A 25,516-nucleotide genomic window follows, 5' to 3' on the forward strand; every position below is an offset into this window, starting at 1 on the left:
GTGAGGACTTCAGAACCGGGTCAATGTTCTCTACGTTCTTAGTCTTAGTGAGGACTTCAGAACCGGGTCCATGTTCTCTACGTTCTTAGTCTTAGTGGAAGGACTTCAGAACCGGGTCCATGTTCTCTACGTTCTTAGTCTTAGTGAGGACTTCAGAACCGGGTCCATGTTCTCTACGTTCTTAGTCTTAGTGGAAGGACTTCAGAACCGGATCCATGTTCTCTACGTTCTTAGTCTTAGTGAGGACTTCAGAACCGGGTCCATGTTCTCTACGTTCTTAGTCTTAGTGGAAGGACTTCAGAACCGGGTCCATGTTCTCTACGTTCTTAGTCTTAGTGAGGACTTCAGAACCGGGTCCATGTTCTCTATGTTCTTAGTCTTAGTGAGGACTTCAGAACCAGGTCCATGTGCTCTACGTTCTTAGTCTTAGTGGAAGGACTTCAGAACCGGGTCCATGTTCTCTACGTTCTTAGTCTTAGTGAGGACTTCAGAACCAGGTCCATGTTCTCTACGTTCTTAGTCTTAGTGGAAGGACTTCAGAACCGGGTCCATGTTCTCTACGTTCTTAGTCTTAGTGAGGACTTCAGAACCAGGTCCATGTTCTCTACGTTCTTAGTCTCAGTGGAAGGACTTCAGAACCGGGTCCATGTTCTCTACGTTCTTAGTCTTAGTGAGGACTTCAGAACCGGGTCCATGTTCTCTACGTTCTTAGTCTTAGTGAGGACTTCAGAACCAGGTCCATGTTCTCTACGTTCTTAGTCTTAGTGGAAGGACTTCAGAACCGGGTCCATGTTCTCTACGTTCTTAGTCTTAGTGAGGACTTCAGAACCGGGTCCATGTTCTCTATGTTCTTAGTCTTAGTGAGGACTTCAGAACCGGGTCCATGTTCTCTACGTTCTTAGTCTTAGTGAGGACTTCAGAACCGGGTCAATGTTCTCTACGTTCTTAGTCTTAGTGAGGACTTCAGAACCGGGTCCATGTTCTCTACGTTCTTAGTCTTAGTGGAAGGACTTCAGAACCGGGTCCATGTTCTCTATGTTCTTAGTCTTAGTAAGGACTTCAGAACCGGGTCCATGTTCTCTACGTTCTTAGTCTCAGTGGAAGGACTTCAGAACCGGGTCCATGTTCTCTATGTTCTTAGTCTCAGTGGAAGGACTTCAGAACCGGGTCCATGTTCTCTACGTTCTTAGTCTCAGTGGAAGGACTTCAGAACCGGGTCCATGTTCTCTATGTTCTTAGTCTTAGTGAGGACTTCAGAACCGGGTCAATGTTCTCTACGTTCTTAGTCTTAGTGAGGACTTCAGAACCGGGTCAATGTTCTCTACGTTCTTAGTCTTAGTGAGGACTTCAGAACCGGGTCCATGTTCTCTACGTTCTTAGTCTTAGTGGAAGGACTTCAGAACCGGGTCCATGTTCTCTACGTTCTTAGTCTTAGTGAGGACTTCAGAACCGGGTCCATGTTCTCTACGTTCTTAGTCTTAGTGAGGACTTCAGAACCGGGTCCATGTTCTCTACGTTCTTAGTCTTAGTGGAAGGACTTCAGAACCGGGTCCATGTTCTCTACGTTCTTAGTCTTAGTGGAAGGACTTCAGAACCGGATCCATGTTCTCTACGTTCTTAGTCTTAGTGAGGACTTCAGAACCGGGTCCATGTTCTCTACGTTCTTAGTCTTAGTGGAAGGACTTCAGAACCGGGTCCATGTTCTCTACGTTCTTAGTCTTAGTGAGGACTTCAGAACCGGGTCCATGTTCTCTACGTTCTTAGTCTTAGTGAGGACTTCAGAACCGGGTCCATGTTCTCTATGTTCTTAGTCTTAGTGAGGACTTCAGAACCGGGTCCATGTGCTCTACGTTCTTAGTCTTAGTGGAAGGACTTCAGAACCGGGTCCATGTTCTCTATGTTCTTAGTCTTAGTGGAAGGACTTCAGAACCGGGTCAATGTTCTCTACGTTCTCAGTCTTAGTGAGGACTTCAGAACCGGGTCCATGTGCTCTACGTTCTTAGTCTTAGTGGAAGGACTTCAGAACCGGGTCAATGTTCTCTACGTTCTTAGTCTTAGTGAGGACTTCAGAACCGGGTCCATGTTCTCTACGTTCTTAGTCTTAGTGAGGACTTCAGAACCGGGTCCATGTTCTCTATGTTCTTAGTCTTAGTGAGGACTTCAGAACCGGGTCCATGTTCTCTACGTTCTTAGTCTTAGTGAGGACTTCAGAACCGGGTCCATGTTCTCTACGTTCTTAGTCTTAGTGAGGACTTCAGAACCGGGTCCATGTTCTCTACGTTCTTAGTGGAGCTCCTAAAGTGAAAAATCTTTTAGGAGTGGTGAGGCGGACTTTTAGCGAGTCTAAGGGTCTGAAGCAGGAAGATGGTAGAAACAGAGAGAGCTGATTGGCTGATCCACCACCTAAACAGTGGAGGAAATGATCACAGAAACTTCTTTAACAATCATACAATTATTATAATATGAAGATAAGATAAACTTTACCATCCACACAGAGGGAAATTAATTAGTTTCAGCACTTTAAGCTCTAGTAACGTAATTTCATTGAGTATAGATAAATGATTGGATAAATATTGAATAATTTACAAATGATTTTTTTTTCTCAGCTATCACATTACACATGTCAGCTTAAATAATAATACATATGATTTAGCAATGGTATCAAGGTGTTACTCTATTGTATCTGTTGCTTTATGTCTGTTGGTTGTGCTGTTCTTTTTGTGTCTCTTTCCAGGTGACGGAGCAGATAGAGGACGTTTTATCATTCTCTCCCTTTTATCTCTTTTTTTTTTCTCTTCTTGTTTTTCTTTTACTCTCCTACTTTCCCATTGTAATGTCCATATAATTTGAAATTCTCCCTGCAGGAATCACAATAAAACTATTTACAAGCATAAATCAAGCGGAGCACTATGGCGAAAGCTGTTTGCTCCACTTGTGAAAGTAAAATCTGTTGAGCTCTATCTGGCATTAAGACAATAATTCTTATTGCCACATTGCTAGACAGGACACTGGGAAAAAAATAAATAAATCAATAAATAATGATGAGGATATACATACGCCGTGTTCAAACATTTTGATGCTGTGTGACAAGAAATTGATTTTGTTAAATCTCATCATAGTGACACATTTCCTCATCTTGTCTAATGGGTTAATTTTGCTCTTTTGATCACTAGGGGTGCATTTGTATTGTTGTTTTTTTCTTGTGCTGTCAACCAATCAGAGCTCTTGAAAGACAGCATAACACCAAGCAACAGGGTCAACAACCCCTTCACACTAAGAAACAGAAAGATCTTCTTCTTCTTCTTCTTACACTCTCAGCAGCATCTGAATGGCTTTTTAGCTGTAAGCTAAGACTGCTTGGTAAGAACGTTTAGGCAAAGCCATTAGCTCTCTGAGAAGACACGTGTCTATTGGTACCATGTTCCCATTTGAACAGACGTACGTATCTTAATGCTGAAATAAGTTCTTCTGCTTGTCTGCCAGCAGGGGGCCCTGTGGAGCCACAATCTCAACAGTTTGACAGCAGGACTTACCTTTGACCTGCTGCTCTGGTCCTCTGGCGTGGCCTGCAGCTCCAGGTGTGCTCACGTTGTTTCTGTGAATGTATTTCAGGAACACCTCGGCATTCCTCCGAGCCAGCGTGCACGCCTGCAACACAGCAGTAATGACTTCAGCGCGTCCACAGACGTTATTCTGCATCGCCGACGCTTTCTGAGGAACTCAGCGATTTCTCTGTAAGCAGTAAGCTGCAGGAGCTGAGCGGCCTGCTGGGATTCATCACCTTCAGGAAGGCTTCTTTCTGCTCCAGGTGCTTGCTGATCAGGGGCAGCAGGTGGTCACTCTCTACGGAACTCCCAAGTTTGTCGTGGCTGCCGCACCAGTCTTCGTCCCGGCGGTACTCCTGCTCCAGGCTCTCTAACACGCTGCACACCTGCAGGGATGCAAAGCAGCCGCTTGGAACACTAAAGAATGCTCGAGCGGTGAGATGGTGTGGAGGTCTGAAGTTCACCTGCTCTGATGTTTTGTAGAAGGCCACGGAAGCATTGACAAGCTTCAGGCGATCCTCCATCTTCAGCATCAGCTGCTGCCAGTGGACGGCCACCTTCTCAGCACAGCCACGGATGGCCTCAGGGTCGTAGTGACCAGCCTGCAGCATCATCTGGGTGAGTCAGGGGCAGGGAACATGTGCAGATGTAAGCAGATGTTGCTCCATCTTCTACATAAGGAGCTCTACACTGCGTGGACAGAAAAAAAACTGCGCGGGCAGTAGGTGGGCGCGTTGCAGCGGCTCTTCAAAGATTACGTCCCCCGTGGATAAGACGTGCAAAACGTAAATTGTGTGTATTACTGGCTGTTTGGGAGCTGCTGTAAAAGAAAGATGAAGAGCAAATCCTTCACGTAATCTCTGCAGACACCCAGGGCGCACAAAATAGTTTTTAGTGAATAGAGAATTTCTGCTGTTAAAATTTTTCTTTTATGAAAAACAGTGTTAAATATTATTAGAAAATAAAAAGTAAAAGACGTTGTTTTGTCAGCAGTTCTGCTAAACAGAAAAAATAAATATTCCAGCTGACAAATGAGATTTATCCCTGTTTAGCCTTATTGTAGCGGTTAGTGGATCAGTGATGGTGGCCATGTCAAATGGACAGCTGAGCAGAGAGCCTCCAGCCCCCTCCTCCAGTCGTTGGAGATAAAAATGATAAGAACTATTTAAAAAAATAATAATAACATATAGATCTGTCTAGGGTTTACCCCACCTCTCACCCGCTGGAGATAGACCCTGATGGATAGGCGTATAGATAATGGATGGTGTGTAGTGATTGTTTCATCATCAGCAGAGTGAGCTCTTCCATGAAGGTCCAGTCCCTCTCTTGCTTGTGTTTTTAATTAAAGCGGATTTTGGTAGAGATAGACCTTGTTTTCAATAATGTGTAGAGGATGGTGAATGGCTGCTTGTGAGAGCTGAAGGGCAGCACAGCTGGCCTTATTGGCTGAATGGAGTCAGCCAATAAGGCCTCAAAGCGTTTGAAATGGATGCTGAGCATAGAGCATGTAGCTGCAGCTACACCACTGCTAAAGTTAAAGAAGTTTCTCCCGCTAATGTTTGTCCCCTGGATCCCCAGACGCAGCTTTACACAGTATGTACACAGACTTCCATGTTATTCATCGTAGCAGTGCTCCATGTCTGGACATGCTGGCAGTGCTGATGACTGAAAGTTCTTCTGTTCAGCTGATGAAACGCTGTGTTTTCTGTAGAGATGCCGTTGTGCTGTAGTGGATGTCTGAGCTGGAGCCTGAGGCAGCAATGGCTTTACTCATCTGCCAGTGACCCTGACTTCTTCTCAGCTAACCTGGATGCTGATTGGGTGACACGGGTGTCTTGCCTCCCGACAAACACATTCCTATTAATCATACATTTTCAATTTATGAATACAATTAGAATAAGATGCATTTTACATGTAAGGGAAGCCTCAGGTTTCCACAGCTCTGGGTCAGGTCGACCCTTCCCTAATTCATTCACATTTTGTCACATCCTACTTCCATTTTGTACCAGAAATTGTACAGATTCTAGAGATGAATGGTCATAAAAATGCCAAAATCTCTCATGTAACTGTTAGAATATGTATATCATTGCTTCAGAACCTTGTAAAATCCACTGGCATTTATTCTTGTTTGGGCCAACCTCAATCTGGCCTCAGATAAAAGCTGAATCTCTATGTGATGCCCTGCAGGTAGATATTATTTACTGGAGTCATTTAAACTCATTGTCTTACAGTAGATTAAGAGAAGAACATTGGAATTTCATTTAAATTCCTTGGCTGGTACAAAGCCACACATGGTTGGTGGGAAATTTCCCACTTTTAATGGCAAAATGTTGTCCCTGAAAAGTCAGGACAAAATGACCGAAGCTACAAAGTAAAAAAAAAAGCACATGGTTAGGGTTACTATTCACACTTTGCAGAGTATTGAGTATTTTAGCATATATTACTTGTTTTGTCTTGCCTTGATACAAAATACATCAGAATTGAAAAGAAACTCCCATTTTTCCTCACATGACTGCACAAAGAATAATATTCTTACAAGTAATGGACCTACCTCAGCCTTTTGTTGCACCTGCAGAGCACTCTGATGAGTCTTCTGGAGGGAGGTGGCATGGAAGAGAGACTGGGGGAGAGGCATTGTACTCTCAGTAATGTCATAATACCTCTTTCATAGACACCAAATGCATTTATAATCATGTAATAACAATGGTTCACACCAAACATCATGGATTGAGGCTAAAAGGTCTGAGCATGTAACATTGTTTCCTAAAGGATGCATCAAGACTAAAAACTAAAGCCATGTCTTAATAAAGTCATTTATGAACATTCTAAAAAATGTGTAAAATATGAGTTAAACTGAAGCCGATATGACGGCCACGAAACAGACCAAGCCACACATACACAGCTTTGAAAAAGTATTTGCCAACAAAAATCTTTCAGATCATCAAGTAAAGCAGCCAAAGACAGGCTGGAGAGGCGTAGAGGTGGCTTTCAGCTGGTAGCCTCCACTCTCCTCTAGGCTCAGCTGTCTGCCATGACCCACACGGTCCAGACGCAGCCAACGCCGTCTGAGAGACAATTGGCTGACGTCACTTCCTGTTTGCCGTAAGGCGTATTGTGTCACTTCCTGTTTTCACTGCGTGAGCAACGGTTTGTTGCTCCAGATTCTCTCGCTCTTATCTTTAATCTCTTTGTAACATCTGTTTCTAACACATAAGCACTTTTAAACATTTTTTGTTGCAGCACATCACGCTTGGGAACTCCTCGTGTTTCACGGTTTGCTCTCTTGGCGTGGTAGAAGGGCGCTAGCCTAGCTTTAGCCTAGCTTTAGCCTAGCTTTAGCCTAGCCTAGCCTTAGCTCCACAATGGCTTCCTCTCCTACTATTACTTCAGCTTCTCCGTCTCTGACTAAGTCTCCCCTTATCTCCTGCTCTCTGTGTCAGATGTTTAGCTATTCCTCTGCCTCCTTTAGTGATAATGGTACTTGTAATAAATGTAGTGTTTTTGTAGCTTTGGAGGCGAGGGTGTCAGAATTAGAGTCCCGGCTCCGTGCTATGGAAAGACCAGCTGATAGCCGCCCCTCTGCTAGCGCGGAGCCACATAGACCTAGCGTTAGTTCACTTAGTGGTCCTCCAGAAGCACCCGAGCAGCCGGGTAAGCAGGCCGGCTGGGTGACAGTTCGTAGGAAGCATAGCTCTAGATTTCAGCCCCCAGTTCACCACCAACCCGTCTGCGTTTCTAACAAATTTTCCCCACTCAGCGACACACCCGCTGAGAAGCCGATCCTGGTGATTGGGAGCTCCATAGTCAGAAACGTGGCACTAGAGACACCGGGGACCATAGTTAAATGCCTACCAGGGGCCAGAACAGGCGACATAGAATCCTACCTAAAACTACTGGCTAAGGATAAGCGTAAATACCGCAAAATTGTTATTCACGCTGGCGATAATGACACCCGGTCACGCCGATCAGAGGTCACTAAAGTTGGTGTTGCTTCGGTGTGTGAGTTTGCTAAAGCAATGTCGGACTCTGTAATTTTCTCTGGTCCCCTGCCTGATCTGACCAGTGATGACATGTTTAGCCGCATGTCGTCATTAATACTGGTTGTCTAGGTGGTGTCCTGAAAACGACGTGGGCTACATTGATAACTGGAGAACTTTCTGGGGAAAACCTGGTCTGATCAGGAGAGACGGCATCCATCCTACTTTGGATGGTGCAGCTCTTCTTTCTAGGAATCTGGCCGGATTTATTAGTTCTCCTAAATGCTGACAACCCAGGGTCCAGACCAGGAAGCAGAGCCGTAGTTTAACACACCTCTCTGCAGCTTCTGTACTGTTACCCACCCATTATCCTATTGAGACGGTGTCTTTCCCACGGCCAAAACTTAACAGATCAAAAACTTATCTAAAAGGAACAAATCATAAAAACCTAATAAAAATCAATATGGTTCACCTTGAACCTAAAAATAAAACAATTAAATGTGGTCTATTAAATATAAGGTCTCTCCCTCCAAAGACTTTGTTAGTTATTGAATTGATTTCTGATAAACAGATAGATTTATCTGTTTATCAGATAATCTATCTGGGGAAGATGGAGCGGGAGATCGACAGGCTGATTGGTACAGCGTCTGCTGTGAAGCGGGCGCTGTACCGATCCGTTGTGGTGAAGAGAGAGCTGAGCCAAAAGGCGAAGCTCTCGATTTACCGGTCGATCTACGTTCCTACCCTCATCTATGGTCACGAGCTTTGGGTCGTGACCGAAAGAACGAGATCCCGGATACAAGCGGCTGAAATGAGTTTTCTCCGTAGTGTGTCTGGGCTCTCCCTTAGAGATAGGGTGAGGAGCTCAGTCATCCGGGGAGGACTCAGAGTAGAGCCGCTGCTCCTCCACGTCCAGAGGAGCCAGTTGAGGTGGCTCGGGCATCTGGTCAGGATGCCTCCTGGACGCCTCCCTGGAGAGGTGTTCCGGGCACGTCCCACCGGGAGGAGGCCCAGGGGAAGACCCAGGACACGCTGGAGGGACTATGTCTCCCGGCTGGCCTGGGAACGCCTTGGGGTTCCTCCTGAGGAGCTGGCCCAAGTGGCTGGGGAGAGGGACGTCTGGGCCTCCCTACTGAAGCTGCTACCCCCGCGACCCGACCCCGGATAAGCGGAAGACAACGGACGGACGGACGGACGGACAGATATATTTATTTTGTCTCACAGAAACCTGGCTAAAAGAGGACTATGTTAGTATAAATGAGTCAACTCCCTCCAGTTATTCAAATTTCCACATTCCCAGATCTGTGGGAAGAGGAGGAGGAGTGGCAACTATCTTTCAGTCTGATTTGTTAATTAGTCCCAGGCCAATTAATAATTACAGTTCTTTTGAACATTTAACCCTTAGTTTCCCTCATCCAAACTGCAAAGCAATAAAACCTCTTCTGTTTGTTGTTTTGTATCGTCCACCAGGCCCTTACACTCAGTTTTTGGATCAGTTGTCAGATTTCTTATCTGATTCGGTGTTAAATATAAGGTTATTATAGCGGGTGATTTTAACATCCATGTTGACACTGAATGTGATAACCTTAGTGTAGCCTTTAAAACTATCCTAGATTCAATTGGTTTTCAAAATGTGCATAACACGACGCACTCTTGGCTCCATACTTTAGACCTTATGCTGACATATGGCATTGATTGTGAAGAATTAACAGTATTTCCTCAAATCCCTGTCCTATCTGGTCATTTTTTAATAACATTTGAGTTTAATCTGAGTTCTCCACCCCCAAAAGAGGGTTCCATTATAGTAGATCTTTATCGGACAATGCTGCATCAAACTTTAAAAAGTCTGTCCCACTCTTACTATCGTCAGTATTGCAGAAATGCCCTGTAGATGGCAGCAATGCTGTTTCTTCCCATTCACAAATCGATACCTTTGCTAACAATGTGACTTTCTCATTGTGTTCTGCATTAGACAATGTAGCTCCCTTGAAAAAGAAGGTGATTATTCACAGGAAGCTGGCTCCCTGGTTTAATTCAGAGCTGCGTTCCTTGAAGCACAATGTTAGGAAATTGGAGAGAAAATGGCGCTCTACACACCAAGAGGAATCCTACTTAATCTGGAGGGACAGTCTATTGTTGTATAACAAGACCCTTCGCAGAGTTAGAGCAGCATACTTTTCATCATTAATTGAGGAGAATAAGAATAATACTAGATTTCTCTTTAGTACAGTTGCCAAACTTACCCAGAGCCACAGCTCTGTTGATCCATCCATACCCTTAGCTCTTAGCAGTAATGATTTTATGGGATTCTTCATAAATAAAATTGATTCCATTAAAAATAAAATAATTGGCATCCTCCGAAACATGATTACCTCGTCCTCAGTAAGTGCGGCAGCGTTGGAGGAATCTTTAGAACCTGCACAGTGTTTGAACTGTTTAGAAGCAGTAGAGCTTTCTGAGCTATCTAAAATTTTAGCTTCATCTAAACCTTCTACCTGTATGTTAGACCCAATCCCAACCAAGTTGTTTAAGGACATATTCCCTTTGATCAGTGGCACTATTTTAGACATGATTAATCTATCCTTAGTAAATGGATATGTACCACAGGCTTTTAAAGTAGCTGTTATTAAACCTTTACTTAAGAAACCATCTCTTGATCAAGATGAGTTAGTAAATTACAGACCTATATCTAATATTCTTTTCTTATCTAAAATTCTTGAGAAAGTAGTTGCTAATCAACTCTGTGAACATTTACAAAGCAATGACCTACTTGAAAATTTTCAGTCAGGCTTCAGAGCTCATCATAGCACTGAAACAGCTCTGGTGAAGGTCACTAATGACATTCTCATGGCCTCAGATAATGGACTTGTGTCTGTACTTGTCCTGTTAGATCTCAGTGCTGCATTTGATACAGTTGATCACAATATTCTCCTACAAAGACTTGAGCATACTGTAGGGATTAAGGGGAAAGCATTAGGCTGGTTTAAATCTTATCTGTCGGACAGATTCCAGTTTGTTCATGTTAATAATAAATCTTCCTCAAACTCTAGGGTCACTTGAGAAGTACCACAGGGTTCAGTCCTTGGACCAATTCTCTTTACTATATATATGCTTCCGATCGGCAAAATTATCAGACAGCATGGGATTAATTTCCACTGTTATGCTGATGACACTCAGCTATATTTATCCATAAATCCTGATGAATCCAATCAATTACTTCGACGGCAGTCATGTCTTGATGACATCAAAAGCTGGATGACTTTAAATTTCCTGCATTTAAATTCTGACAAGACAGAAGTTGTAATCTTTGGGCCAGAGTCCTCAAAAAATAAACTTCTTAATCAATCACTTAATCTGGATGGCATTAACTTGGCCTCTGGTAATAAAGTAAGAAATCTTGGTGTTATTTTTGACCAAGACATGTCATTTACATCCCATATTAAACAGGTTTCCAGAGTTTCCTTTTTTCACCTCAAGAATATCGCCAAAATTAGAAACATTCTGTCCAGGGGTGATGCTTAAAAACTATTACCTGACTCCGCCAGATAGATTTGCTCCGCATATCCATCTGGAAACCTTCCGTTGAAGTAATTTTGGGAAGGGGCGAAAATACTGGTTAGCTGATTGGCCTATGTTGGTGATAGACGGGCCAAATAAACCAATCAGATTCGTTGTTGCTCGTAACAGAGCGACGACGAAGACACAACCACAAGCCAAGCTACTCTTGCTGCTGCAGGTAAAGGCTCGTTAGCTCAGCAAAGAAATACTCTGTAATTCCGATAAAACTTGCTCGATAGCCGCGCTAACGCTAGTTTCATCGGCTGAAGCCACCATGTTCTTTAGACTGAACTGTCGCGCTTCCCGTTGCGTCACACCTCAACCCGCCTCAAAGCCAACGCTGATTGGACGTTCGTTTGGTGAACGGCTCCAAATTTTCTTTAACGGAGAGTAGCCAGACTGATCTGCGAGTGAAACCTTGAAAGCTCGCGAGATCAGGATGGTCTCACGAGGCTATAAAAACTAGTCCATGCATTTGTTACTTCACTATTGTAATTCTTTACTATCAGGAAGTCCACAAAATGCAGTTCAAAGTCTTCAGCTGATCCAAAATGCTGCAGCAAGAGTTCTGATGAAAATCAACCAGAGGTATCATATTTCTCCTATTTTAGCTTCCCTTCATTGGCTTCCTGTTAAATCAAGAATAGAATTTAAAATTCTCCTTCTAACGTATAAAGCCCTTAATAATCAAACTCCATCATATATCAGAGCTCTGATTACCCCGTATGTTCCTAACAGAGCACTTCGCTCTCAGACTGCAGGTCTGCTGGTGGTTCCTAGAGTCTCTAAAAGTAGAATGGGAGGCAGATCCTTTAGCTATCAGGCTCCTCTCCTGTGGAACCAACTCCCAGTTTTGGTCCGTGAGGCAGACACCCCGTCTACTTTTAAGACTAATCTTAAAACTTTCCTTTTTGACAAAGCTTATAGTTAGAGTGGCTCATGTTACCCTGAGCTATCTCTATAGTTGTGCTGTGATAGGCCTAGGCTGCTGGAGGACATCAGGGTCTAATTTTCTCACTCTACTGATTTCTACTGTTCTTCAGTCTACTGTTCTCCAGTTTTGCATTGTATTACATTGAAATGACTGTTGTCATTTCAGCTTTTAACTTTTTGCTCTCTCTCTTTTTCTTCATAGTAGGTACACCTGGTCTGGCGTTCTGTTAACTGTGACATCATCCAGAGAAGACGGCTCACCCGCTACTACCATCTAATGTAGAACAGATTACTGGATCAATGTGTGCTTCTGTGCTTTTTTGTCTCTCTTGTTGTGTCTCTGTTCTGTCTTCTGTAACCCCAGTCGGTCGAGGCAGATGACCGTTCATACTGAGCCCGGTTCTGCCGGAGGTTTTCCTTACCGTTAATGGGGAGTTTTTCTTCCCACTGTCGCTTCATGCTTGCTCAGTATGAGGGATTGCAGCAAAGCCATTGACAATGCAGATGACTCTCCCTGTAGCTCTACGGTTCCCCAGGAGTGAATGCTGCTTGTCGGGACTTTGATGCAATCAACTGGTTTCCTTATATAGGAAATTTTTGACCAATCTGTATAATCTGACCCAATCTGTATAATATGATTGAACTTGATTTTGTAAAGCGCTTTGAGATGACATGTTTCATGATTTGGCGCTATATAAATAAAACTGAATTGAATTGAATTGAATTGAATTGAATTGAATTGAATTGAATTGAATTGGGCCTGTTTTTTTTGTCATCAGATTCTGCTGCTGGACACATGCCTATCGACTGGCACACACTGGAGGATGGAACCATGTCTCTGCACAGTTCATTATAGTTACAGGTGTATTACTACCCTCAGGTGGGTAGTAATACACCTGTAACTCCCCTCAGGTAGGTAGTACTACAGGGTTATTTTTCATGTACAACCGGAAACAAGGTTGATCTGAGAGGGGCTTTTACTTCTCAGCTGTTTTTCATGTCTTCAGATTATAGGAAATGTGTTACCTTTTAAGCTCTTTTACTTCGTCTACTTCCTGTTGTCACAAAGGTTCTATTTAGACCATTGTGGCCAGTCCAAAACCTGCTGTTTATTACAGCTCATTCATAACTTATCATGGGGACAATTATTCACTTTGGATTTTATTCACATTATCTTTGTCTGAAGATAAAATGTGTTTGTGAAACACGCTGTGTTTTTTGTGAGGCGTGAAAACGGCCAAATGTCAACATACAGCAATGACAGGAACAGGAAGCAGATGGGACACACGTTGAGTACAGGGCACATGTATGCATCTGTGTGTGTGTGTGTGTGTGTGTGTGTGTGTGTGTGTGTGTGTGTGTGTGTGTGTGTGTGTGTGTGTGTGTGTGTGTGTGTGAACATGCAGCACAGACCAAAGGACTTCTACCCCTCTGACTGCTTAAAGACACAATTTAGTTCTTTAACACCCATTGTGCTGGGTTTGAATTAGGGGTGTGCAAAATAATCGTCATGACGGTGCATCGCAATTCTAATTTTCGCAATCTACTGCATCGATTCTTGATGCCAAGTATCGATTATTAATTTAAAGAGAATGAATAAATAAAATTGCATGAATGGTTGGCGGACATCAGCCAAAAATAATTGGGATTCAACTTGATTGGTTTAAAGGACCACTGAGGCCATGTAAACGGCACTGATTATCCTTATTTTGTTATTTTAAGTTCTATAAATCCTAAGCACCTTTTGTCAGTGTGTCCACTCCAGTAATAGTAATATTTGTGTCCAGTAACAGTAATATTTGTTTTCATGGCAATACCTCCAAAAGTCGTGTCAATAAATAGAGCTATGTATGAATTCAGTCTGCCACTGCTAATGGCTGCATGTTTTTCTAACAGTGATCAGTGAAAATATCACAATGCATCGCGATACATCGCAATAATTATCGCAAGTATCGTGATGCATGGTGATAGAATTGAATGGTGACTTCTTTGGCAACACCCACCCCTAGTTTCAATGGTCTCTTGTTGTTTGTGTGCGTGTTATTTCGTTCTCACATGGACTGACAGCTTTCAGAGTATGTGAGTGAGATACTGGTGAGGTTTCAGAAGGTGTTCAGTTAGAAATCAAGCGAAAAGAAAGTGATAGGGACATCTCCCCTCAGATACAGAGCACCCAGGGATGCATGCGCCTCATCTGCTACTATTCAGTCCCATACACATTGAAATAATTACTGGCCAAGTAGAATGGAGCCGCTTGGAGCAACTGTAATTAGGATGTGTGAGTACCTCTATGGCCATCTGGAACTGCTCATGCTCTCTCTGCAGCTGTTCGGCCTCAGACAGAGAGCTGGCATTCACCATGCTGGCATTCAGCATGGACTCGCCATTACGGATCCATCCCAGTACCTGCAGGGCCACGGAGACACACAGAAACAGCACGTTACACAGATGAACACTGCTAGCCTGGACTAAGCCAGGCTCTTCACTGCTGTCTTTTCTTCTCCTGCTACATTCTGCTATTGATCTTCAGCAAGTCACCAGAATGCTCTGGTAATACTATTCCAAAAAAAGGTAAAAACAAAGCAACTGGACTTGTTTTTCGTAGTAGAAGACGTTTCGCTTCCTCTCCAGGAAGCTTTCTCAATTCAAAAAGTCTGGAGTAATGTGGAATACCAAGCTTTATACTGCTGCCCAAACAAAGGCCTGTAATGGCTTAGATAACATGCAAATTCAACAGAAACAGGACCACCCCTTAGTAATGGGCGCTCATTAAAGCCATTACGCCAGCAGATTCCTCGTTACAGAGGAGTGGACCAATTTTGGTTCAATCTGCTGGCGTCTTAAACTACAGAAAACAAGTCCAGTTGCTTTGTTTTTTACCTTTTTTTGGAATGACCATTAGGCCGTGGGCCAGAATCTGTAGGACGCTTCCTTAAGAAGTTTCGTATGAACTGTCAGGGGGCAACTTTCTTCCACCAGGATAAGTTGCTACACATAGCAGTGATCTCAAAACACCAATGTTCCCACGTTTTCGCTTGCACATTAATAAGTTATAGCCGATAAAAAATCTAAACTGTGGCGCTCCGGTCCAAGAGGTCACGTGATTCGATTTTTGCTGCTCAGCCAATCAGATCGCTGTATTGTCAGCTGTGCGCGTTCATCAGTTCATCATGGCTGCGCTCGTAAGATGTTTGTATGCATTTGTTTCCAGATGAAGAAAGCCCAATAATAGCATTTTCTGGCGCCAGCTGGCAGAGATCTTGATGGCAAGAAAAAAATAAATAGCCCAGACCATCTGTCCATCCATCCATCCATCCATCCATTTTCTAACAGGCTTATCCCCGCTGGGTTTGCGAGGTGCTGGTGCCGAGCTCCAGCTGTCAATGGGTGAGACGCGTTGTATAAACTCGTTGTGCCAAACGAGTTATCCCCTTCGGAATTTGTAGAATTTTGTATTGTATTTTTGAAATCAATAAAAGTTTTAACCTCCAGCTTTGTGAAGTCTAAATATTTTAAACATCACATTCTAGTAAAATGAAATTTATTTTTTTTAAACTCCTAATACGTTGTTCTATTTTTAAAAGAGACATATCTCGTTTTCTTAATACGGTTAATATCTCGATAAGGTTCTTGGTTGAATTAAAATCTTATTAAATCTGATAATTTTGGCTGTGCCTTTATTCAGTGTTCATTTGATCACACGTGAAATCCGCTTTATATAATCTATTCATGCGGGTTTAGCTACCAAAAAAGAAAAAAAGAGAACCAGCAGACAGCTGTGATGGACTTAGGAAGGTGGATTTTGGTTTCAGCAGACAGACATTCGACAATCTAATAACATAAAGCTAATATTTTCGTGACACATCTGGAAATGACCGTTTTCTTTCTCATAACGTATTATACTGGATGGATGGATGAACGATAATGTAACGACACCATTGCTATATTTCGTTAAGAAAAGTAAAACATCCTCATTTCCACGCCTAATAGGTTGGAAATGAGGCGGAGTTGACTAGATTCATTCTTCCAGCTGAATGCGCTCTTGGCGCAGGGAATACAAATTCTGGCGGGGATAAGTCGTTTGGCACAACGACACCTGTGCTATCCTAGCGCAGCAGGTCTTGGTGATATCACAGTAAATTGGGCAAAAGTCTGGACTATTTCTGCCCTGCGATGGACTGGTGACCTGTCCAGTTTATACAACGCCTCTCGCCCATTGACAGCTAGAGATAGGGACCGGCACCTCGCGAACGCAGGGATAAGCGTGTTAGAAAATGAATGGATGGATGGATGGATGAATGGATGGATGGATGGATGAATGGATGGATGGTCTGGGCTATTTATTTTTTTCTTGCCATCAAGATCTCTGCCAGGTGGCGCCACAAAATGCTATTATTGGGCTTTCTTCGTCTGGAAACAGACACAACAGAAACAACCATCTTACGGGCGCAGCCATGATGACGTGGTAAACTCGCTCAGCTGACAATACAGCGATCGGATTGGCTGAGCAGCAAAAATCGAATCACGTGACTTATTGGACTGGAGCGCCACAGTTTAGATTTTTTATCGGCTATAACTTCTTAATGTGCAAGTGAAAACGTGGGAACATTGGTGTTTTGAGATCACTGCTATGTGTAGCAACTTATCCCGGTGCAAGAAAGTTGCCCCCTGACAGTTCATACGAAAAGTCACCGTACAGATTCTGGCCCACGGCCTACATGACCTGGATGACTGAGAATCTTCACCAGCATACTGGTAATACTAGCTGTGAAGAGTTGCCAAAAGGTTTACGAAACCAGTTTCTACTCTATAGCGTCACTGGCTGAAAAAAACTGGGTAGAATAAAAGCAGATGAGAAGAAATGTTTTCTGCTTCAAACAACTGGGCAGAGCATATTTATCTTTATAGCCATTTCAGTAAGAAGACGACTGAAAGCGCTGACAATGCGCAGCGTCTGCAGGCTGCATGGTGACCTGACGCTGATATCCCTACGTTCCACACGCCAGAGGGTGGAACGTCAGGGTGACACCTACGCCTGACGTAGGACACCCCACGGGGGGAGTGCGTGAGCCGCCGCACTCTCCCACCATTTCTGTTATTTCTTCATTGCATTCAGGAACACACGTCATGAAACCTTGAAGAGCAGCTTCTAACTGGAGGAACCGTGTCAGAATGCCGGTTCCAAATCAATGCATCATGCTTCTGCTTGTAAAAAATATCTGTAAAGATCTTTACAAAGTATTATAGATCTTTCTATTGCAACATAATATTGGTGTAATTCTATCAGAATAAAGCAATGAACACTCATGCTTGATTACCTCCTGTTAATGTCACGTATAACTTAATTTATAAAATCAGCTTTTAAATGAACATTTAAATAAATTAAGAAGGGGCTTTGGTTCCTAGCATAGCTACAGGTGCTGGTTAGCTGCGGCAGCAGTTTACGGTCCATGATTTAACACAAACAGCTTTGATCTTTAAGAAAGCAAAGCTGTTAACTACTTGTGTTCTTTATGCTCATTGCTCCAAGTGACAAAAAATGTTGCAGAAATGCAGCCATGGTTTAATTTCAAATGCAGGATGGCAGAACCCCAGAGGGAAGACGACAGGGAGGTGGAGGAAGACGAGATGCCCATGCATTTATCAGGAAGCCTGCTGGACCCCAGCTACCATAAGTCAGACTTACATATGTCTGAAGTGAGTAATCATCAGCTGTAACTCTGGGAGCAGTTTTACAGAAGAGATCAGAAGGAGACGGAACATAATGAGTTATTAGCTGGCTGCCTTAAAGCTCATTCATTATTCAGCAGCAGCATGTGCAAGCTGACCCTAACCATGTGCAGCAGCAACAGCATGTGCAGCAGCAGCAGCATGTGCAGCATGTGCAGCAGCAGCAGCATGTGCAGCAGCATGTGCAGCAGCATGTGCAGCAGCATGTGCAGCAGCATGTGCAGCAGCAGCAGCAGCATGTGCAGCAGCAGCAGCAGCAGCATGTGCAGCAGCATGTGCAGCAGCAGCAGCAGCAGCATGTACAGCAGCAGCATGTACAGCAGCAGCAGCAGCATGTGCAGCAGCATGTGCAGCAGCAGCAGCAGCATGTGCAGCAGCAGGTGCAGCAGCAGCAGCAGCATGTGCAGCAGCATGTGCAGCAGCAGCAGCAGCAGCAGCAGCAGCAGCAGCATGTACAGCAGCAGCAGCAGCATGTGCAGCAGCATGTGCAGCAGCATGTGCAGCAGCAGGTGCAGCAGCAGCAGCAGCATGTGCAGCAGCATGTGCAGCAGCATGTGCAGCAGCATGTGCAGCAGCATGTGCAGCAGCAGCGGCAGCATGTGCAGCATGTGCAGCAGCATGTGCAGCAGCAGCAGCATGTGCAGCAGCAGCAGCAGCAGCAGCAGCATGTGCAGCAGCAGCAGCATGTGCAGCATGTGCAGCAGCATGTGCAGCAGCAGCAGCAGCAGCAGCAGCATGTGCAGCAGCATGTGCAGCAGCAACAGCAGCAGCAGCGGCAGCAGCAGCGGCAGCAGCAGCAGCAGCGGCGGCGGCGGCAGCGGCGGCAGCAGCAGCGGCAGCAACGGCAGCGGCAGCAGCGGCAGCGGCAGCAACGGCAGCGGCAGCAGCGGCAGCGGCAGCAGCGGCAGCAGCGGCAGCAGCGGCAGCGGCAGCGGCAGCAGCGGCAGCAGCAGCAGCGGCAGCAGCAACGGCAGCAGCAACGGCAGCAGCGGCAGCGGCAGCAGCAGCAGCGGCAGCGGCAGCAGCGGCAGCGGCAGCAGCGGCAGCAGCGGCAGCAGCAGCAGCGGCAGCAGCAGCAGCGGCAGCAGCAGCAGCAGCGGCGGCAGCGGCGGCAGCAGCGGCGGCAGCAGCGGCGGCAGCAGCGGCGGCAGCAGCGGCGGCAGCAGCAGCGGCAGCAACGGCAGCGGCAGCAGCGGCAGCGGCAGCAGCGGCAGCAGCGGCAGCAGCGGCAGCGGCAGCGGCAGCGGCAGCGGCAGCAGCAGCAGCGGCAGCAGCAGCAGCGGCAGCGGCGGCAGCGGCAGCGGCAGCGGCGGCAGCGGCAGCGGCGGCAGCGGCAGCAGCGGCAGCGGCGGCAGCGGCAGCAGTCTGCACATGAAGCGTCTCCGCTGTGTTCGGGGGCTTAAGCTGGGTGTTGTTTTTGTCATTTTTCCAACATGAACTAGCCTTTCCACAATGAGATGTTTAGCTCATAAAATCCACTCCACTTTTCTCCATTCCACTCAGGCGCCGCTTTATTTCCTTTTTAGGATTTTCTTTTCTAGTCTTGTGATCAGAGCAGATGTTGTAAATACAGACCTGTGATATGCCAGCAGCTGGTAGACCTGCTGAGAGGCAACCCAAGCACAAACTGAAGGCAAAACTCAAGCTTTATTAAGCTTTATTAACGATTGTGAGCCAGTGTGGGAATGTCTGCAGGTGTGGTTTACCTGTTTAACCTCGGCCTGTAGGTGGCGTAGCTGCAGGGTCTGCTCCAGCCGTGTGTGTGTGTGCTGCGCACTGATGTCTACCTCCTGCTGCTTCTCATGGAGGAACTCAAGCAGCTCCTGTACCTGAGAGGCCAGGTCCATGTCCTTCTCCCCCGTTAACTCAATCCCTGAACAAAACACACGTCCTCAGAGCTGAGTGATGGGAGCAACAAGAGTCCGCTTCGTTAAATGTCCGGATCGTATCTGTAGACTTTACTCGTGCAGATCTCTACAGCCAGACAACTGTTTCAGCAGTTCTGCTAAATGCGGATGTAGAAACTTCCAAGAGAAGGGCAGCTGTCTAATGAATGCCCATCCAGTCTCATGAGAACGGCTCCAGAATCTGGGTTAAATACAACCTTCGCAGCACTACAGGACCTGACATTTAATAAGCAGATAGCAATCTAAGATGCAAAAGCATTAGGTGAACTGCAGAGTACCGCCTCAGGGATTGTAAAGAGATCGAGGAGGAAATAGCAGCAAACTGCTGCTACAGATCAGACGTATTGATTTCCTTCCAGTCAACTGACTGAACAATGTCTCTAAAAGAAGGACTTTTGGCACTTTGCTGGTCTGGGGCATACCGCTGTGTGTCAGGGAAGAATGATATGGCCTTACCCTGGGATCTATTAACAAGATTACATGCATGTGCAAAGACATGCATACGCTACATGTAAACAGCACAGCTACAGTCACATGGTCTGAATGCCAAATATCACACATGCATTTTTAAGGGGTCTAAAGGTAAGCTGACAGTAAAGGGGGCTGAGAGAGGGGGAAGATAGAACCGCAGACCGGATCGCTCCAAGGCCTCGGTACATGGGCTGTGTGCTCTACCCCTGTGCCACCAGCACATAAATGTATTCATTTTTTACAAGATTTGCTGTATATTCTAGGTAAAGGGACTGACAAATGCATATTATTTTAAATCATTGCACAACTAAAACTTATAAAAACCTAAACAGGGTGCTGGAAAACAATAAATCTATCACTCTTAGCTTTTTAGAAGTGCTCTTCCCTCTAGTCTTCTTTGCAAGAAAAGCCATGACTATATCCGTTAAAGGATGTGTGTTCACTTGACATCAGTTGGAGGGTCCTGACTCTTTCTTGCTGCACGCCTAATCATGGCCAATTCGTGCCTTATTTTGACACAATCCCGGTTTTCTGTGAAATTCAGTTCCTGTCAAATAATCTGTTCTCCTGCAGTCAGCAGCCCACAGTTAAATAGCTGGAGAGGCGGATTCTACAGCAGATTTATTAATGAAGTAACATCATTTTTCCACTCATCATGAACAGCTCTTTGCTTATTAAAGCGACACAAGGGAAGAGAATATTTCAACCTGCATTTTGTCTCTGTAAAACAATCTGTTCTCCCTGGATCTAGAACACAGACCAATCAGATCTCCCACTGTTGACTCTTGGGTGATGCGTTATAATAGTTTAGGAAAGAAAAGGGATTTTAAAAATTAGGTGGAAAACTTGGATCTTTTCAGGAAGCTGTGCAGCGCCGTGTCCAGTGACGGAGCTTCCAGCGCTTCGTATTAGTGATAAATAAAAGTGTTAGCCTGGAGACTGACTGCATGATGGGTTAAACTATTGTTCAAGTGAACAAGACTCAAACTGAAGAGGGCTGGGATTATTTCAGGACAAAACAGAGCCAAAACACAACACTGTGTCAAAAACGAGAACACTTTTCATTTTTATTTCTTTTACTGGCAAGCACAGGTGTAACGAGAAGATAACCTTGACATCTGCAGGCTGAAGAATCCGCTCTCTGATGTTATTTTTTAATAAAGCCATAATACTGCGGGGCAGATTATTTCAGAAGAATATAAAGGTAAGACTCGAGCCTCCTCCTGCCTGACTGTCCACCTGTACTGGCTGCATCTGCTCCTTGTCTTCTCAGGTGGGCTGAGCGCGTCCCTCAACAGGATCATCATCACAACCAGATGTTTGTTCTCTAAGCTTCGGGGTAGTTGCTAGGAATTCTTGAAACTCCTACCAAGTTTTTTTTTCCTGACGTGTTCACAACCAGTCACTGATTCTCAGGCAAAAACTGGCTCTTCAGATTCTGATTGGTCAACCCATGGATGGTAAATCAGTGAGCCCACTGGGTAATTTGTTCATTTGGGGAAATCAGCGGCCACAGACCTGCCTCTAAAGTCGTAGACATACTGTATGTCTAAAGTGATTGATCATTTTTTCAGCTTATCATGTGGCCTTAAAACGGTTGACCCTTAACGCTGTCGGCCAATGGGCTTCAGCGCAGGTAAGCCGGGCATCAAGGCGGCTCTGCTCAGGGCTCAGATTCATCTGTATGGACTGTTCAGTAGAGCAGCCAACCAAAGGTAAGACCTTCATAGCACAGCTTCAGTTTGCCCAGCTGTCTCTGGAAAACTCCAGGAGATCTCAGAACAAAGTCAAAGAACGTAGCATTTGAGTGAACCGCAGCAAGGCTTTCCAAAAAGACCAAACCCAGCATGTCAGCACAAACAGCTCATAGCTGGTGTCAGGCGCAGTGGTGGAGGTGTGGTGATTTGAACTTGTGCAGTCTGGTTGCCTGACCGTCCATAGGCTGACAGTGAACTCTCACCATTTATTAACTACGTGTATAAACTGCTGACAAACCCACATGAACGGAGGAGTATAGTGAGCGTTGATTGAGAAGGCATATAGTCTGTGCTTTACCTGATGCTTGCACCTCCATGATGTACTGGTGGAGGTCTTGACCCTGCTGCATCACTTCGTAGCTCATGTTGTTCATGGCAGCCTTCCTCTCTGCGTGCCGTTTGAGCCGCTGCTCTGCCAGGCTTATATCCTCGGCGCCGCCTGAGGAGGAGCTGCTGCTGCTGCTGCTGCTGCTGCTGCTGCTGCCTCCTGAACGGCTGGCGTCGTTCAGCTGACGAGACAGATCCTCGTTCCAGGCATCTAACTCGGCTGTCACCTAAAAGCACGTTAAGAGATGTCAAGCCCACTGAAGGTCACTGAGTGTGAAACTAAACAGGGTGGATGAAGGATGGGTATCTTTTTGAAAAAAAAAGACAAATTTGACTGTTGGAAGTGTTGAGGAACATATCTTAGTTGTTAAATTAATAAGGAATGCCTGACATTTAAGATTGTGTCCCCACTTTGAGGCAGAAAAGCACACAGCTTGCAGCATGGGTTAAGAGCCAGGAAGAACAGCCTGTGTGTTTGAGAACAGATAGGCAGGCAAGGCAGATAACAGGGGGGTGGTCCCAAATCTGGGACCACCCCCTACCGAACTAAGCAGGAGGGTCAGTCAGCCAATTAAAAGGATGTCTTTGTGAACCTTTGATTAGACAAAAACTGCAATGCCAGGGAGAAGCACGTGGGTAACAATGGTAATGTAACTTTTGTCTCTTTTGGAACTCCAATGAATTAAATATGCATAGTTTAAATGTTTGCCTCTGATCATTGTTTCTCCTTTACTGGCAGATTTTAAATGGAGGTAAAACGGGCCTTCAGAGATAAGCAGGAGCAGGCTAGTATTAATATTACTACTGCCGGCTCCTGATGTCTAACTGAACCAGGGGAGGAGGTTTAGTTCTTTAACCTCTAATGTGTACTGCTCAAAGATGCGCAGCTGCAGAAAAATGTCCAGCTTGATTTTGCGTTCGTGGAACAGCTCCTCCATCTGGGCCTGGGCCTCATCCAGCTGCTGCAGCACCCCCTGGATGTGCGCTATGGAACTGCAGTGTGGCGTCTTGCTGGTCGACATGGCTGCATCTCTGCAATAACAGGGGCAAAGGAGATGTGAGGTGCTTTGAACTAAAAAATCAAATGGATCCTTGTTTGTAGTCACACACAGACTCAAAAAACAGAGAAACTTTGCATTTAACTTGTTTTATTTTAGACACGCTCTTAGAACACTTGGGACACCCCATGGATCCCTCAAGATATTTCACCGGAGTTGGCAGAGAAACAATGCTCTGCACAAGTATTAGTATTAAACATCTTATGATGTTACAACCACAAAATTCTGTGTATTTCACTGGGATTTTCTGTGACAGACAAGGAAGAAGTGGTTTATTAGCCTGAGTCGAAAGAAACGATATATGGCTTTCAATTTCAAATAAAAATCTGAGTAGTGCCAAATGTTTTGTATTTAGCTCTCTTTGCTCTTATAGCTCCACTTAAAGCCCAGTGAAAGCAGCTGGGTGTAATCTGCACTCAGTATAGAGCTGTTCTGTTCCTGGCCTCAGAGCTTTGTCAGAGAACACTGGTGAACAACTAGCATCATGAAGATGAAGTTGGTTCTAAAAACTAAATATCCCCGCTGTGAACACCTCAAAGATGATGGACCAACCACAGACCAACACACACCATCTACCATGACTGAGGCCAGGCAAAGACCATATTGACCATCTTTGGCCAGAATTATATCAGGGCCAACTGGATTCATCTAGATTTTTATGGTTGTAAAACTGACAAAACACGTGCAATGATTTTTTTCCAAGACAACTTCAACTTTCATTACCATTGTTGGTCTACATCCATCCACCCGTCCATTTTCTATACCCTCTAATCTTTGCAAGGTCGCAAGGGACGTCCGTCACTGTGTGAGAGGCAGGGTGCATCCTGGATCGATCTCCAGTCCATCCCTGATTTTGGCCAACATGCAACCAGTCGTGTGTGTAGGATAACTAACATTGCACATCACCCTGAAAGCTGTTAGAGAGTGCAAAGGACTCGAGGCTGGAGGAGACGTTCACCTTCCAGGAGGGCAACGAGCTAAACTTACAGCCAGAGCTGTAATGGGCTGGTTTAAATCAAAGCAGATTCCTTTGTTGGGATTGGCTCATCAAAGTCCAGACCTAAATCCAGTTGAACATTTCAGGCAAGATTTGATCTGATTTGATTTTTATACACTCTCCTTCTGGCCTGACTGAGCTTGAGCTGTTTTGAATGTGCGTCTCTGGATGTGCAGAGCTAGAACTGAGATGCCCTGAAAGAAAAGCAGCTGAAGTGGCAGAGATCTTTTCTTTCTACTTAGTTACTTGCTAACTGTTGTTGGTCTTTCACATAAAATCCCAATCAATTCAGTAGAGGTTATAGTGGTCGTAAAATGGGAAACGCTTTATGTAAAGTATGTAACGTTTTCACAACACTTATAAATATTGGTACATGTAAGTAAAGAAAATAAAGTTCCATCAAGGATCTCCACTGTCACAACACTCCCAGGTCCTACAACCCTGTTCTGCATGAAACCCCCTCCCTGTCTGAAGACTAGCTACTTTTGGGGATAAATTAAGGGCACTAAAGAAATAGAACATCAAAAATAGATCAATTATAGAGCAATAGCAGGTAGAATATCAATGGAAACACAATGTTACCTTTAGGGAGTTTACAAACAGTAAAAAATAAAATGAAAATGAAGAAACTAGTCTAGTACAGTACATGTAAGTGGGCTGTGGGGGGAACAAAGGCGTTACTGGAGGTGTCTTCAGGAAAAGCCAATGTGCTCAAAAAGAGATTTTCAGGTTTGTCTCTGAGGTGAGCTTTGTTGTGAATTTACAGTGGAAGGACTCCTGCCAGGAATGGGATAACAGGGATAAGAATCAACGGACTGAACGACATTTAGCGACACAAGGAAACTACAGTCATTTCCCTCTCAGTCTGTTTTTTTTGCTCTATGACTTAAAATCTGAGAAAGGAATAAGGATGAAAAGCCTTTTATTAAAAGCCTACCTAACACAAATGATACATTTGACTTTTTAATGACAGTTTAAGTAGTGCTATTATAAATCCTGTGTGCCTGCTAACATACCGGACATCAACAAGTTTCTCCTCTCCCAGTGTGTTACCTGAGCTGCTGCATTAACTCCTCTCCCTCTTTAATCACATTAAGCGTCGCCTCCAGCGTGGCCGTCTGCTGCTGCTGAAACTGTTGGATCAGAGTCTGCACCGAGTCCACCGAGTCGCAACTCACGTCCTCCAGCAGCTGCTTCTGCAGCTCCTCCATCCACGACCACAGCTGGAGATGAGCATGCACCCACAAACAGCCTCA

The 25,516-nt window shown here is 44.9% G+C and overlaps 1 protein-coding gene across 3 annotated transcripts in view; it reads right to left on the reverse strand.

Moving 5' to 3' along the window:
- kalrna (kalirin RhoGEF kinase a) overlaps positions 1 to 25,516 on the reverse strand; it is a 254,875-nt gene that overhangs the window by 129,976 nt on the left and 99,383 nt on the right. For all 3 annotated transcript variants that reach the window (XM_036138726.1, XM_036138725.1, XM_012878426.3), the window contains exons 16-24: positions 25,314 to 25,483; positions 23,063 to 23,237; positions 22,177 to 22,432; positions 19,450 to 19,616; positions 14,300 to 14,419; positions 6,097 to 6,165; positions 4,010 to 4,159; positions 3,782 to 3,931; positions 3,534 to 3,648 (exon numbers count right to left, since the gene is read on the reverse strand). In XM_036138726.1, coding sequence (XP_035994619.1) covers positions 3,534 to 3,648; positions 3,782 to 3,931; positions 4,010 to 4,159; positions 6,097 to 6,165; positions 14,300 to 14,419; positions 19,450 to 19,616; positions 22,177 to 22,432; positions 23,063 to 23,237; positions 25,314 to 25,483 — 1,372 coding nt within the window. The remainder of the gene's footprint in view (positions 1 to 3,533; positions 3,649 to 3,781; positions 3,932 to 4,009; positions 4,160 to 6,096; positions 6,166 to 14,299; positions 14,420 to 19,449; positions 19,617 to 22,176; positions 22,433 to 23,062; positions 23,238 to 25,313; positions 25,484 to 25,516) is intronic.

This window comes from Fundulus heteroclitus, chromosome 7 (genome assembly GCF_011125445.2).
Source record: "Fundulus heteroclitus isolate FHET01 chromosome 7, MU-UCD_Fhet_4.1, whole genome shotgun sequence".
In the NCBI taxonomy this organism is placed as follows: Eukaryota; Metazoa; Chordata; class Actinopteri; order Cyprinodontiformes; family Fundulidae; genus Fundulus; species Fundulus heteroclitus.